Genomic DNA, 15,112 nt, shown 5'->3' on the forward strand with positions numbered 1-15,112 from the left:
TGTTTACTTTTGGTTTTTCTTTCTTAGTGATTTATTATTATTAAGACCAATAATTCTATTAATCAATTGATTCATTGTTACGTTACAATAATAATGATAAAATTTTGGGATCAAACAATTAGAAAAAAGGAGAGAAAATGCAAAAGAAAGCACTAAAACTAGAAACACGTGAATTAATTAATGATTTTCTCTCTTCCCACCTCGATTACAAAAGCGCTCTCTCAAAACTTTTGACTATTCATATCTTTTTTCCATAAACAAAAATAGAGTTCATACACTGAACTTATAGTGTTTCCAACTGGGACGGGGCATATGCTCTTATTCTTCAATTTAATAGATGTAAGATAAAATGCCCTTCTAATATTTCACAAAAACTCAACATGAACCTCATGTTTAGAAAAGAAGATTATATCAATTATAATTTAACCAAGTTCGTTTTAACGATAATAATGATAGTTTTGTTAGCATCCTATCACTCTCTTCTTTTAATGATCCATTGACTTGCAATATATGTTCTAAAAAATCTTAATACATACAAGGTGTTTAACAAAAAAAAAAAAAAAATTGAAATTTGAAAAAACCCAAACCAATGTATTGGTCGATATAGACATCGGTTTGGACTCATTTTTTTATAAAAAACGATCAATTTAGTTGTTGGTTCTTGATTGATCCCAAAATCAACTACTATATAAAATGTCTTAATTTTTGGCCGTGTTAGTTATGTCAACTTTTATTTATTATTTCAATAAATAAAAGTTTACCATATTAAAGGAAGAAAAAAAAAAAAAAATCTAAGTTTATAGGTTAAAACTTAAACATCCAAATTGAATTCAAGCCTAACTGTGTAATTACCCACTTGGAGAACTAATTATTGCTACCCATTAATAGACAATTAAAACATGTTCAATAGGGTTTGGTCCAATCAACTAATTCTAATTCCTTAATGTAAAATTTGCAGTCCATATAAGATCTAAAAGTATATAAACATATTCCACTGTTGATATAACTAAATTAAGCATACTTCAACTTCACTATTAGTCAGTTAACTTACAATTTTGAGTAAAAATTTTGAGTTGATTAGTACACGCAGTATTTAGAATAGAAGTGAGATTAACTCAAAAAGGTGGAATGCTCGATGAGAAGTGAGAACGTTCTGTGTTTGAACTTTGCAACATCATTTTCGACCACCTATTGGGTTTACAAATTTTCAAAATTACAAGTGAAAAAGAAATATCGAAGTATTAACAAAAATATTTCTCGGTACATCTTACTTTAAGATGGTATTTGCACAGATTTAGAATTTAAATTAGCTTTTCTAAGTGTATATATATATCTATCAATACATTGACATTGTCATTGGTCGGTGTAAAATGTAAATAGTTTTTGTTTGTCTAATCTCTAACTTTTGTGGGGAAAAAAAGAAAAAAAAAAAGAGAACAAAACTTGATGGGTGGCATAGTTGTTAAACTCAATTATCATCTTGGAAAGCAGAGAAGTCAGGTTCATCAGGCTTAAACAGCTTAGGCATTTTCAAGCTAGCAGCATCAGGACCAAGTGCAGCCAACTTTTGATGAACTCCTCTTCTTGTATTTGCTGCAAATTTTGAAGCCAACATTGTTATTCCAAGATTTTGTTTTTTGTTATTTGTAGTAATCGTAGTTTTAGACGACCCATGAGTACTACTGGTTTCACCAACTCCTTCACTTCCCACCATCATTTCATTGCCATGGCTGCTATGATGATCTTGGTCCAAAATGTTTGTGTAATAAAGCTCTTCTTGTCTTGCCAATTCCATAGCTAACTTTCTTTTCACATATCTTCTCCAAGCAGCTTGTATGAAACAAGATCCCCAAGTCCTCCATTGATGGGAGTAATATCTAAAAGCATGTTGGAGTTTCTTGCTATGGAGCCTCTTGAACTGACTGGCTACAAACTTTAGATCTTCGGCTCGAAGTGCGAATGCCTCGACTTCGGTTAGTGATTTCACGGTTCGGGTTGAGGAAGGGAAGTTTAAGCTAGGGGTTGGGACTAGGGCCCATGTTAGTAGTTCTTCACCGCAGAAGTCGCCGGGTCTTAGAGTGATGGAGTTGAAGAATCCTGACCTGCCACCATTGGTGGTGGAGCTCTCTAGTTGACCTCTGATGATGAAGAGCATCTCATTTACGGGATCTCCCTCTCTGGTTAAGAATGTGTCTTTGGTATTCAAGGACGAGACGAGACGCTCGCAAATGGCGTCCAATAGCTGTGCATCCATTTGTGCAAAAAAGGGTACCTGAGACATATAGTAACTATTAGATGATATAATATTTAATATAACTTCACTCATAACCTTAAGATTTTCAGTCTCTCAATGGTAACGAGAGGTTGTGTGTTTAAGCCCTAATATTGGTTTTTTCTACCAAGTCTCCATTAAGGTTTTAGGTGAATCCGTAATTTAAAAGTAACATAACAATATTTTTAAGTGTAAACAATTCATTAGTGGGTTTTTGGCCCACCCATTTCATAACTCAACTCCACAAACTTTATCAGTGTTCACTATTATCGAAGGTTGCATGTTTAACGACTCATTCTCTCTCTCTCTAATGGTTCCTAACTCCAGATGGAACAACCCCACACCCCCAAACACATATTAACTTCATATTTTATAACTCACCTTACACCCCAAACAACATTTGTGAATGATATTGGAGGTGGGAACTCAGTAAGATGATAGATAGTTTGAAGAGAACTTACACGGCGAACGAGTGCAAGAGAAAGATGTCTTTGAATTTGACGACGAAGATCCAAAGGTAACGAGCGCAAGATCGACTCTTCATCTACACCTCGAGTTGCAATCCATTTATATTGAACAAATCGACGAACTCGTTCTTGCAAATGAAGCGGTAACTGTCTATGCGTCATCCATTCCTCTGTGTCTCTTCGTTTTACTCTCCACTGTTCAAGTCTAGCAGTTGTGGATTGCAGGTAACTCTTACAAGAACACAAAGATAAGGAAGATATAATTACATCCAAACCTTTTAATACCAAAATGAAACATTAAATCAACCCTTATAAAGTACCTGAACTTGGCCTATGAGATGTGAAAACAGAACCAATCCCATGGAGCAAATCACAATGCTAAACAAAATTTCTCCACTATAAGTGCTTGTCGTTAAATTTTGTCCATATGCACTGCAGAAAATTATCATGAAAAAAAAAATCAGGAAGACAGTAAGTTTATACGTAGACGACTGGTTTGTTTCTTTATTATATGGTTTGATGACAATATTATAAAGTAAGGTTGTAAGAATTAAAAAAGTGTTGTAAACACTTTACACTTCTTGATTCAAACATAGATTATGAAGAAACCAGTCTTTTAGCATGCAAGAATCTTCATTGTTGTAATTTTAGGCTTAACCATTTCACGTTTTTGGTTTTTAGTTTTTCAAACCTAAGTCTAATTCCTTTAATTTATTTTGCAAACACTGAGTTGGTAACAAACTAAAGTATCCGTGCTTCTTAAACAGAACACATATGAGAGACAAACAAAAGCCATACCTCAAACTCTTTAAACCAAACCAAAGGCAGTAGAAGTACTTCTCATAAAATACTGCAGAAGCAACTTCATCAGTAAACGCATCAGCAAACATTCCAAACTCAAAGTTCTTTTCATCATTGAATGCATCACAATTTGTAAGAACATGAGTAGATCTTAGCCAAGCTTTTCTTTCAGGCTTATCCAAACTTTCACAATCAAGAAAAATAGGCTTACAAGAAGGAGAGTGAGTTTTATTCATCTCCTTCCTACATTCTAATTTCCAACACTCGTCTTGACGTTGAATTGATGCTACATACCATGCAGCTCCTATAACCTGCACTAACAAACCACATACAAATAAGCAACGGCAACACGAGAACATAGTTCGTGTTTGGGAGTGATTTTGAAATGATGAAAACCAATTTCTTCATGTTTAATAAACAGCCCTTTAATCACTCAAAAACAATTCTGATGCAACGGAAAAAAGTATCATTGATTTCAACTGTTTTAGAATCACATTCGAACATGGTAAGAAAAAATTAAATGGATGAAAGGAAGTACATGGCTAGCAAGCAAATAGAGAAGGAGATTGTAGGCAGCACCAGCCCAAGCAGTTTTGGCAATCGCACCAGTGGTTTTATTGATCTGTCTGTTCAGAGGAAATATAACAAACAGCCTGGGTGCATACTGAATGAGGACAATCAATGCAAGAGTGTGGTTTGCATGGGATGCTGATGGGTTTTTCAATGCTGGAAGAACAAACCAAATCACAATCTGCCAAATCACAAAACAATATTCAAATCACCCATTTAGATGTAATTGTAACCACAACAATTTTTCATGGGTTGTTTTTGCAGCTTAAACTAATACACGTAAATATCAATACTAAAGGGAAATTAGAAGATTGACTGACCTGAGGCAGAGGCAGTGTAGCAGCAAGATCAATGAGAAAATCCTTCTTGAGGTAGCGCATAGCAATGGCAGAAGGGTCCATAACGAGATCACCACGGCCAAAAACTCTAGAATTAGGGGCGACAAAAGCGGTGCGAAACTTCATAGAAATGTGAAACAGAGAGAAGAAATCGACAATGGTGCGGAAGAAAGTGATGACGATACCAAGGCGAGTGTTGAAACGCATACAACCAGGGCCGCCGATGATGATAAGGTAAAAGTAAAGAGGGTCGATGAAGAGAGCAAACAAACAGGTAACGAGAAAAATGAGATTCCATCGAACAACAAACTCGGAATCGGGTTCTAAGATTTTATCCCACCATGGAACTTTTCTGTATAGAGTAAGAGATTTCTGAAGTCCACCTAATCGAGAATACGCTATGTTATGCATATCCTTTCTTCTTCTTCTTCGTCTTCTTCTTCTTCCATTCCAACCCTTTTTTTCTTCCCAACTTCCCTTTTTGTCATTCCCTTTTTTCTTGCCCTCCATTTTTAACTACTTTACCTAACTTTCAAATTTAGATTTTGAAAACTTTAATCAAATTAACCATTTAATTAATCTTTAGTAAATAATAATAATAAGAGTAATAAACAATTTAGTCGTTCTTATTTTTTAAAATTTGTAACAATTTAGTCTTTCGACTGCACGATAGCTTTGTTCTTATTAAGAAGAATTAAATGAGATTTTAATAATTTTTTTAACACATGCATATGCATGTACGACGACCAAGTGATTGGAAATCAATTTATCTATGGATTGTGATGATCGTTGATTGTTGTCAAATAACGTTGAAGAAAAAGTATGATAAAGTATATGAATTAAATTGTTACTTATTAAAGTTTAGGTATAAATTGTTTAAAATACAATGACTAAATTGTTACCAAATATAATTTATGGACCAAAATTGTTATTATTTAAATAAAAATTTATAGATCAAAATGTTTTTTTGAGAAAAATTATTGTAAATATCAAAAGTGTTGAAAATATTAACAAAATATTGTAAAATTTCAGATCTATAGATCTATAATTGGTTTATTTTGCTATATTTGACGATGAACATGTTTTTACCATTTTTAATATAAATTACACAATGACGTTTTTCCATTTTTGTAAAAAAAATGTAATTAATTAACATATATATCTTAACTTTAATAGATTGTGATTTTTTTTCTTCATATTAATACATTGTGAATTAAAATATTAATTTTATATTTTGAAACAATATAGAATATATAAAAGAAATTATGATTATAAAGTGAAAAAGGACCCAAAAGCAAAATGAAGGGTTGGAACTATTAGATTTAAGAAATTAAAGCTTAACTTTGGTCCTACTAATTGAAAGTATACATATTTTAATTAAGGAATTTGGATTTTCAATATAAGTAAAGGCCAAACCCATTACCCATAGATGATTTCCTTTACATTTGAATATACTTACTTTTACTTTTCAATTTTTCTTCCTTTTTCATTCGTTTTAATATATATATATATATATATATATATATATAAATTAATATCACCATCTATTATTAATTTTATAATCCTGAGTAGATTCAAATAGATACAAATAATAGTCTATTTTGGTCCGTCGCAGTTCATCATAAATAGATGATGATTTTATTTTGCTATATTTCGTAAATATTTTGGTTCATTTTACTTACATTTGAAAATAGTAATTATGTTACCTACTTCAAATCATATAAAATATCATAAAACAATAACTAATAAAAAAATAAATATTGTTTTATTCTTTGTAATTTTGAGTTTGTTTAATTATAACACGCAATACACTTTAATATTTTAACTATTATTTGTTTGTTTGTATCAACTTTTTTTTTAAAAATTTCAAAAGTATTTATACAATTTTAATCAAAATTAAGTTCACATGCAAAATCTATGGTTTATTAAAAGTACATGAGCTAAAATTGAACACATGAAAATATAAGGGACTAAAATTGAACAAAATCGTCAAAGTATAAAGATCAAAATGATGATTTTAATAATAAAAAAAAGACATTTCAAACCAAGCATAATTAAGTTGTATCCTTCAAATTATTCGATATTTAAATCGATTGACGATTTTGGATTTATATGTACCTGAGAGCTTTTAATTTATTGTGATTCTTAATGTTATTTTGTCCATATTAAAAATACACATGGATAAAAGTATACGAAGAATTATATACTAAAGTACTATATATAAACGCGTGTGAATATAATACATCGTATTTGAAGAGTTAATGATTAAAAATGATAAAAGTTTTGAATTAGAAAGAAGAAAGGTAGAATTGTATTATATGGTAAGATATGAAACTTAATTTTCATGATGTTACAATTTAAAGATATATATATATATGGATATGACAAAGTGCATTTGGGGTTAGTGATCACCCCATTTTGGAGTTGATAACACAAATCTCTACCCACTTCAAACAAAAAGGCACCCAAATTTAAAAGTTTTTTAAAAAATCATCATCACAATCTTAATTATAAATAATATATACAACAAAGTGTGTATTTTAAATTTGTATCAAATTTGACTAATCCCAATCTTTGTCATATGTGAATTAGTTATCTAACCTAAAATATTTACAAATTCAAACATTTTTCGATTTGTGAGAATAAAAAATATATAGTTTTCTCGTCGTTATAATTATTAGAAGGTGCTTCGTGTAACATGTGGTGAATATGATTTGATTTGGACTTAATTTGAGTAGATTTCCATTATATTGATTTCTACTTCTAAGTTTAATCTCAACTTGAGCTCCATGTAATATATATACATACATATATAAAGGATAAAAAGAACCCCATCATCATGTTTCATGCCAAATTCAAAGATATATAAAAGATATATATCATATATATATATATATAAGAGTTGTTTAATGCAGACAAAGTGTGTTGGATCCATAAAGTCATTTAGGGTTTGGCCAAGAACTTAAGATATACGTATAAATGTATGATAAGATGTGGATGAAAGTTTAGATTCATTAACTTGAAAGGAACATGGAAGAAATAAATAAATAAATAAAAACTAAAAAGAGAGAAGCTGAATGTAAAATCTTCCCAAATGTATTTGTGGGCATAATTTTAGATTGAAGAATTATTGTTTTATATAACGAGAAAATAACAAGGTTTGGACCAAAAATAGTATTCTAGGTCCAAGGGGAGATGGTAAGATCATGTCGGTCAAGAGGGTTTAGGGTATGTCTCAAAACCTAACCAAGTTGTAGAACATAATCCTAAAATAACTTTGAAACCAAACCGGCCAAAAGGGTTTAGGTAACGAGTCCATGAGATCTCCAATTTTTTTTGAGTTATAGTTTAATATATACTTGTTTTCCAACTCAAGCTAGCATTGAAGAGGAGTGTGACATTCACTAAGCTATGCACATAGATACTTTCTTATGTATAGATTATCTTTTGTTTCCTTAACATAAATAAATTGATTTAATTTATTGTGTTGCTATGGCCCTATTGAGATAATTTGGTTGTGATCAACACAATAAGTTTTTTTTTTTATATTATTGATTGTTTGAGGCAGCTTGCAGCGATCTCTCGACACGCTCTGCAAAGACAAATCACCTAAACTTAATTAGTAGATTCATAGATTCATGGTCACTATGAATTAATCTCATTCTCTCTATAAAAGTTGTTTAAATCAAACTCATGATCCTTATTGACCACTAAAACTACTCATGATGGTAAATCTCACTTATTTGTATCACAATGATGAGAAAAGAGAAAACCTAATACAATAAATAAATATATATATATATATATATACATATGAATGAGTATTATATTGAGACATTTTTGTTTTCAAATACAATAATTAATAATAAACAAAATATAGACCTAAATTCTATTATCAAAGCATATGGAAGATTTTGTCTAAGGCCCCACTTTTTTGACACCAAATTTCATTCTATATAAACCCTAAAACCCAACCCCCCATCAGTAAAAAGCCTTATATATATTCTTTTAGAAAAATATAGCTTTTTTCTTCTCTTTTTTTAAAAGTTGATTCAATAATAATATGGCCATGGATGCCAATGGGGTTCTTTCTTTTTCAGATGATCTGGTGTTTAAGCAGAAGAAAGATGAGGTTTTGATCAACAATAATGGATGCTCTGATCATGTGCAAGTTTCTGAAGTTATGGAAGACAAAAAAGATAAAGAAGAAGAAGAAGAAGATAACTCCATTATAATCAATGGTGATGATCCTCTCAATTATCCAACCATTCCTGGTTGGTTTTCTGAGCACTGCCCGCAATGGCCAGGTGGGTTTTCTTAATTTTCTTCTTCTTTTTCAAATTTCTTTCCTTTAGTTTTCTTTTCTTTTTGCGTTAACGTTTGAAAACAAAATTAAAACTATTTACACAATTTATCCAATTTTCTAGACTTTATTTTAAGTTTCTTTTTTTTTTTTCAATTTTTTCCTATCTATAATTTTTTTAACGATAATTTATTAGATAACTAAGATTGATTTATAATTAGTTAATTTTTTTAAAAAAATATAATTTATTAATCTATTATCAAACACATACATGATATCATGTGTTTGATATTCTAAATTTCTATTTGGAAGAATCTCTCTACCAAAAGATCTTTAAGTGTGTAAGTCAAATATGCTCTCAGGAATCACTTTTGTTATTGCTTTTAAGTTGAAGTAATTTTTGAAAACGGTCAAAAATAATAAATTTGACAAAATATTTATAAATTACAGTAAAATTTTAGATTTTATTCCTATCAAACATGTGTAACATTGATAGTATAGAAGTCTATCACTAACTGAATATATATATATATATATATATATTGCTATAATTGATAAACATTTTAATTTATTTTTGCTATTTTTAAAATTAATCCTTAACCCTTTTTATTAAAGAATCAAGAAGATTTAAATCATGTTTAGTAACCAGAGAAGATAAATAAGAAAATCAAGAAGATTTAAATCATGTTTAGTAACAAAGAGAAGACCAAATTCTTTTTTGTTGTTCCTTTAGAGGCAAAAATAACTTTGTCAAAAGTGATTTTAAAATTTAAAATCAATTTGAAGAGTTAAAAATATAATGATTTTTAGATGCATAAAATCAAACATTTAAATTGATTTAAATTGGTTTGGAGTGATTAGAGCTAAATGTCTATTAGAATGATTTTAATAAGATCAAAAGGATCTTTAACCATTATATTCTAAAATCATTTACTTTTTCTGAGTTTGATACTAATTAATAAAGTGTCTTTTTTTTTTTTTTTTCAAAATATGACTATTAAGTAGATAAAGAATCAAACATTCGACTTTTTGACTTTTAAAATTGATATATACACATTAAAAAGGAGTAGCAAAAAGGAGAGAAATGATCCTACTGTGAGAGACAGCACATGCATAGACATTGTTAATTGTTAATTATGAAACACAAAGCAAAATCACTTTTAAGAAAACATGTTTAATTTGTTAATTAAATAAGAGGGAAAAGGTTGCCCAATAATTAAAACAAACACAAACATTAATTTGATGAGATGTATGATAAAATTAAAGAAAAATGAAGTGAAAGTTGATGAACAGGTCAAGCACACTTCTTAAAGGTGGATAAAGTTTTGTTTCAAGGAAACTCTGCCTATCAATCCATGTTGGTCTTTCAGGTATATACACAATAATATATATATAACATTTTTATTGTTAAGTTTCGAGTTTAATTTTCGTTTTAGTTCATAAATTTTTGTATTTTTACTCTTTTTATTTTCAATAAAAAGATAAATATGGGTGAAAGAAACGGACTTTTAACCTAATTAACGTCAAAATGGTTTGATATAGTACACCATCATTATGTTGGGTTTTCTTTAATTTCCAATAACTTTGAGATTAATAGCACACATATATACTTGATGTTATTTTTTAACCATGCTCGTTCTTTTTTCTTTTTCTTTTTGTAATTATTATGTCATTTAAATTATCTTCATAAACTAATAAGATTAGTTTAGCTCAACTTGCATCGATATTATATTGTCCACTTTAAACACATAACTCTTTATTCTATGTAACTTTTTTTTTTATTCACCAAAAAATTCGACAAAATATTCTTTAGTAACTATAAATTTGACACACTAATTTGTTTTTAAGGAAGAAAAAGTGAAATTAATTAAACAACAAATTAATGTGAAATCCTTTCAACTTTTTAAAGAATTGATTTCAAAATTACCCACCCAACAAGGAGAGATAAAAATTAGTAATAATAACATTAGTTAGGGTGAAGCCTAATTAATTAGATTTAATAATGAGTTAGATCATATAATTAAATGTGTGTGTAGACATCAGCATATGGAAAGGTATTTGTGTTGGATGGAGCACTCCAACTCACTGAGAAAGATGAATGTGCTTACCAAGAAATGATTACCCACCTTCCTCTTTGCTCTATCCCAAACCCTAAAAAGGTAATTTGATATATCCTTTCTCTTTCTCTTTCTCGTTTTTGTACGCGATCTTCCGTTTGTTTATATGTACGTATAAGTATCAGTTGAACTAATTACTAAGAATAGAGTTTTAATTTTTGACCATTAGGTATTGGTGATTGGGGGAGGAGATGGTGGCATTCTAAGAGAGATTTCGAGGCATTCTTCCATTGAACATATTGACATTTGTGAAATAGACACCATGCTCATTGATGTAATAATTATACTACTTTTCCTCATTTTTCTTTTATTTAATTTTATTATTCTTGATTATTTATACTTTATTTTGAAGGTATACAAGAAGTACTTTCCCGAAATTGCAGTTGGATACAAAGATTATCGAGTGAATCTTCATATAATTGATGGTTTGATTCGATTCGATTCAATTCAATGTTAATGTTTTGTTTATTTATTATTATTATAAAGTTTTTGTTGTTTTGGTGTGTGATTTGAAGGAAATGTTTTTCTGAGTTCTGTTCCACCAGGAAGCTACGATGCAATCATAGTCGACGCTTTCGATCCAATAAGTAATGTTGTTATATGCTTAATTATTTTGAATCTAATTACTATACTATTTGAAACTATTTCTCTAACTAGCTTTTGAAAATCAAATTTATTTTCTTTCTTTTTTCTTACTATGATTTGAATCACTTTTTTATTTAGTTACATTATTCTTAGTCAAATTTTTCTAAGAAAGTGTATATATAAATAAAGAGATTTAGACGTGCAAGAGCTGTTTATATGCATATAATTTTTAAAATTTAAAAATAAAATACAAAATATTTACCGAATGAGATTAAGTAGATTTCAAGAATTATATTTTTGTCACAAAATACACATATTTTTATCCATATTATAATGAAAAGAATTAAATTAATTATAGTCAACTTATGTTTTACTTATTTTATTAAAATTAATCCATTTTTTTAAATTATAATTGTTTATTAATTTATTGAAGGTGATCGAACATGATCAAAATTATCAAAATTAAAAAGTGACCTAATTAGTTCAATAGTAATTGACGTTTATTTCTTCTTTTAATCGTGCATGTGATTAGAGCCCGATGATGAGGTGATGAGAAGTAAGTTGTTTGAGAAGGTAGCAAAAGCACTTAAAGAAGGAGGAGTACTTTGTATTCAAGCAGAAAGTCTTTGGTTTCACTCTCTTGACATTCAAATTTTGATCTCCAAATGCAAACAAGTTTTCAAAGGCTCGGTTCAATATGCTTGGACCATTGTTCCGGCTTACCCTAGGTAATATATATATTGATTTCAAAATTTTATAATAGTTCTCCTGTAACCTATCAATTTAAGCTTTTGCAAGGAAAAAAGGAAGACATCTAATCAAAATACATACATTGTGTTTTCGTGATCAGTGGAGTAATTGGTTTCTTGTTGTGTTCGACTCAAGGGCCAAAAGACGTTGACTTCAAAAATCCGATCAATCCCATTGACTCAAACACGAACTTTGGAGTTGCAACCCAACCATTGAAGTTTTACAACTCAGAGGCAAGCTATAACTATATATATATATATATATAGTTATATATATATATATATATATAATATATTATATATAATATATATATATATATATATATATATATATATATATATATATATATATATATATATATATATATATTAGTTTAGTTTAAAGAAATATCGAATATCGTAGGCTTTTGAGATAATAATTATTAACATCGTTTTTTGTCCGTCACGTCTTTTTTATTCAGGTGCATTCAGCAGCATTTTGTTTGCCATCATTTGCAAAGAAAGCGAAAGGATTAAGAAGCAATAACTAAAGGAAAAGAAGGGATAAAATTGATAGACATTTAGATTGAGATTTTTCTTTCTTCTTTTTTTATGTGCAACCACACAACTTTAGAAAGAAACATTTCTCCAATATCAAAATCTTTTTCAATTTCCCACTTGATATATTATTTGGTTCTCCATTTGATATATATAATAATTGAGCTTGGGTTTGTTGTAGTTTTTATTTTCTATGAGTATTGGTTTGCACCATAAACCTATCTTGTATTGACTCTAAAACTTTATTCATCTTCGAATCATCATGGTTTTGAATGTTATTTTGTTGCTCTATATATGTATACGTTCAAGTTCCTATTATATTTTTAGACTCGTCGACTTTTATATCTCTAGCGTCATTGATTATTTTCCGTCTTTATCTATTATATATACAGTAATTTTTAATTTAAGTCTTGTTTTTATAAATTAATTCCTTACTTTTAGCTAAATCAATTTTAAATTTGATCATTTCTATAAAGCTATTATTACTAAAAAGAAATGTAATCTTTAAATCCATACATATAATAATTAAAATTCACATAAAAGTTCTTGTTTTCATGATGATACATATGGACCAATTTCTTCTAATGATATAATTTAGCATACAAAACCAACATCTCAATAAACAATAGAAGATTTGTACCTATAAAATGACACCCTACATGTCTATATGTTTTTCACCAAAAACTATTTGTTCGATAGCAAAGATTAGGGTTTCGTTAGGATGGAGCCTCGTATTTTTATCTATACTTAAGACTTATGACTTTTTTTTTCTCTCTATCATGTTAAGTCTTTGAGTTGAATTGTGTTCTTGGGCAAGGTCATCTAGTATTTGACCTAGCTAGACGATGGTCGGCTCGACTTTGGAATTCAGTAACAAGGGAGTTATTTGTCAAGATGTGGTTGAGCATAAGCGTTAGTACATTTTTCATAACATTAAATTAAAAATTCGTTGAAAACATGGTTTTAATTATTTTGTAATTATTTCCAAGCATGCTTTTTAGAGTTGCTCACAGAGCTGGAATAATGTAATCAAGATCCCTTAGAATCATAAAGGTGTTGAAAATGCATGTTAAATTAAGGGTGAAACAAACATATAAGATCGTAAAACGTAAAAACAGTGAAAAATAAGATTTAATCATAAACTGTTACAACAAAATGAGTTTAAAATTACTATTCAAACGCACAAAATGCACAGTCCAAACATAAAATTTTGGATTACATTCCATTTCAACTCTATTACAAGTGCAGAAACAATACCACTTAGAACAACAAATAAAAAAATCTCATACCTAACATTTATTTTCAAGATTTTGGGACATTAGCTTGAAATATCCTTAGGGGTAAAATGGAGAAAGCAAAGCATTATGAATTCTCGTCGGTCATTTTCGAGTAAGATTCTTTTGAGCTATTTTTCAAAATAGGGAAATAGTTATAACCATTTTTTTGCAATTTCCCAATTTCCTGCCGTTAAAGCGTTCGACAAATTGGCAATTAGGTTATGGGCCGGCCCAATTATTTTGGCCCACTTTTGAAATATTGTAAGCATTGTTATTTGTTGGTTAGTCAGTAGACTTTAAAATGCTTCGTTACAAATTCAGTAAAATTTGTACAAATTAAATAGTTAAAATTGAAAATTTTAAACTTATAAAAATCTAGAAATTAAACTCTAGGTGGAAAAAAAAACTTGAATTCTCATATTTATACCATTCTTACCCTTCTTCTAATCATATAAGTTTGATGGTTTGACGGATGTTAATAAGTGATAAGGTTTCGATTGACAAACTCTATTACTAATCAATATAATTATTTGATTCCTTAAATTAAATTTCACGCTAAATTGGGAGTTGCGTTGTGTGGAAGAGAAAAATCAACTAGGGTTGATTGAGTTCACGTTAAAACGAAAATTGTTTTTATTGGACTTGAGGTCCAAACTGCATCGATCCTAACCTAATTTCAATTCTAACTCAGTCCGACCCTTATACTTTAGGTTCAGTAATTACTTGGTAAAGTTCATTGAACATCCCTACTTAGAAAAACAAATTCAAATGAAAAAAACTACTATTCATCGGTTATTTCTCAACAGAAGCCTTAAACACAAGAAAATTGATGAAACACAAAGGAAATGCTTTCTTCAAATATGATAAATAATAACGTACTAGAAAAATATCTCTAAAATGGCAAATACAACCATGTTTGATATCCGTGTGAGACCGAGCAATCATTTCCACAAGATCAATTTTCCAAATAGTCAAACTAAAGGATTGTCAAATTGTTGAGTTGAGGTGAGAAGTCGTTTTTAAAAATAGAATGAACTAAATATATACAAATGTATAAAATAAAACCAATCTCAAATATGGTAGAAAAGAAAAACAA

General features: G+C 29.2%; 2 protein-coding genes across 4 annotated transcripts; one reads left to right on the forward strand and one right to left on the reverse strand.

The window, feature by feature from the left end:
- Positions 1-1,213: 1,213 nt before the first annotated feature.
- On the reverse strand, positions 1,214-4,924 carry LOC101209760 (probable cyclic nucleotide-gated ion channel 16). Its single transcript, XM_004138236.3, has 6 exons — positions 4,431-4,924; positions 4,079-4,291; positions 3,538-3,851; positions 3,060-3,171; positions 2,734-2,970; positions 1,214-2,272 (listed from the first exon to the last, which is right to left on the reverse strand). Exons 1-6 carry the CDS (start codon positions 4,857-4,859, stop codon positions 1,469-1,471), a joined length of 2,109 nt encoding a protein of 702 aa, XP_004138284.1. The 5' UTR covers positions 4,860-4,924; the 3' UTR covers positions 1,214-1,468.
- A 3,494-nt stretch (positions 4,925-8,418) lies between these two features.
- Positions 8,419-13,030, forward strand: LOC101210007 (spermidine synthase 2). Of its 3 annotated transcripts, none has more exons than XR_004214871.1 (9): positions 8,419-8,755; positions 10,045-10,121; positions 10,788-10,910; positions 11,038-11,142; positions 11,221-11,293; positions 11,384-11,455; positions 11,986-12,181; positions 12,339-12,436; positions 12,664-13,030. XR_004214871.1 is itself a non-coding variant. In XM_011659551.2 (9 exons), exons 1-9 carry the CDS (start codon positions 8,512-8,514, stop codon positions 12,730-12,732), a joined length of 1,092 nt encoding a protein of 363 aa, XP_011657853.1. In that variant the 5' UTR covers positions 8,420-8,511; the 3' UTR covers positions 12,733-13,030. The 3 variants fall into 3 exon arrangements, 2 of the variants coding, with proteins under 2 accessions (XP_011657853.1, XP_031737628.1); XM_011659551.2 differs by having other exon boundaries at positions 8,420-8,755; positions 12,304-12,436; XM_031881768.1 differs by lacking the exon at positions 11,384-11,455 and having other exon boundaries at positions 8,420-8,755; positions 12,304-12,436.
- Positions 13,031-15,112: the final 2,082 nt, after the last annotated feature.

The sequence above is a fragment of the Cucumis sativus genome, chromosome 1, assembly GCF_000004075.3.
Source record: "Cucumis sativus cultivar 9930 chromosome 1, Cucumber_9930_V3, whole genome shotgun sequence".
NCBI lineage: Eukaryota > Viridiplantae > Streptophyta > Magnoliopsida > Cucurbitales > Cucurbitaceae > Cucumis > Cucumis sativus.

Excerpts from the sequence above, each read along its gene's own strand:
- LOC101210007 (XM_011659551.2), top strand. The coding sequence starts at position 8,512 with ATGGCCATGGATGCCAATGGGGTTCTTTCTTTTTCAGATGATCTGGTG. Across the intron at positions 10,911-11,037 it reads CTATCCCAAACCCTAAAAAG|GTATTGGTGATTGGGGGAGG; the intron begins GTAATTTGATAT and ends TTTGACCATTAG. Across the intron at positions 11,294-11,383 it reads GAATCTTCATATAATTGATG|GAAATGTTTTTCTGAGTTCT; the intron begins GTTTGATTCGAT and ends TGTGATTTGAAG.
- LOC101209760 (XM_004138236.3), bottom strand. The coding sequence starts at position 4,859 with ATGCATAACATAGCGTATTCTCGATTAGGTGGACTTCAGAAATCTCTT. Across the intron at positions 4,292-4,430 it reads CTACACTGCCTCTGCCTCAG|ATTGTGATTTGGTTTGTTCT; the intron begins GTCAGTCAATCT and ends GTGATTTGGCAG. Across the intron at positions 2,273-2,733 it reads CTCTTGCACTCGTTCGCCGT|GTACCCTTTTTTGCACAAAT; the intron begins GTAAGTTCTCTT and ends TATATGTCTCAG.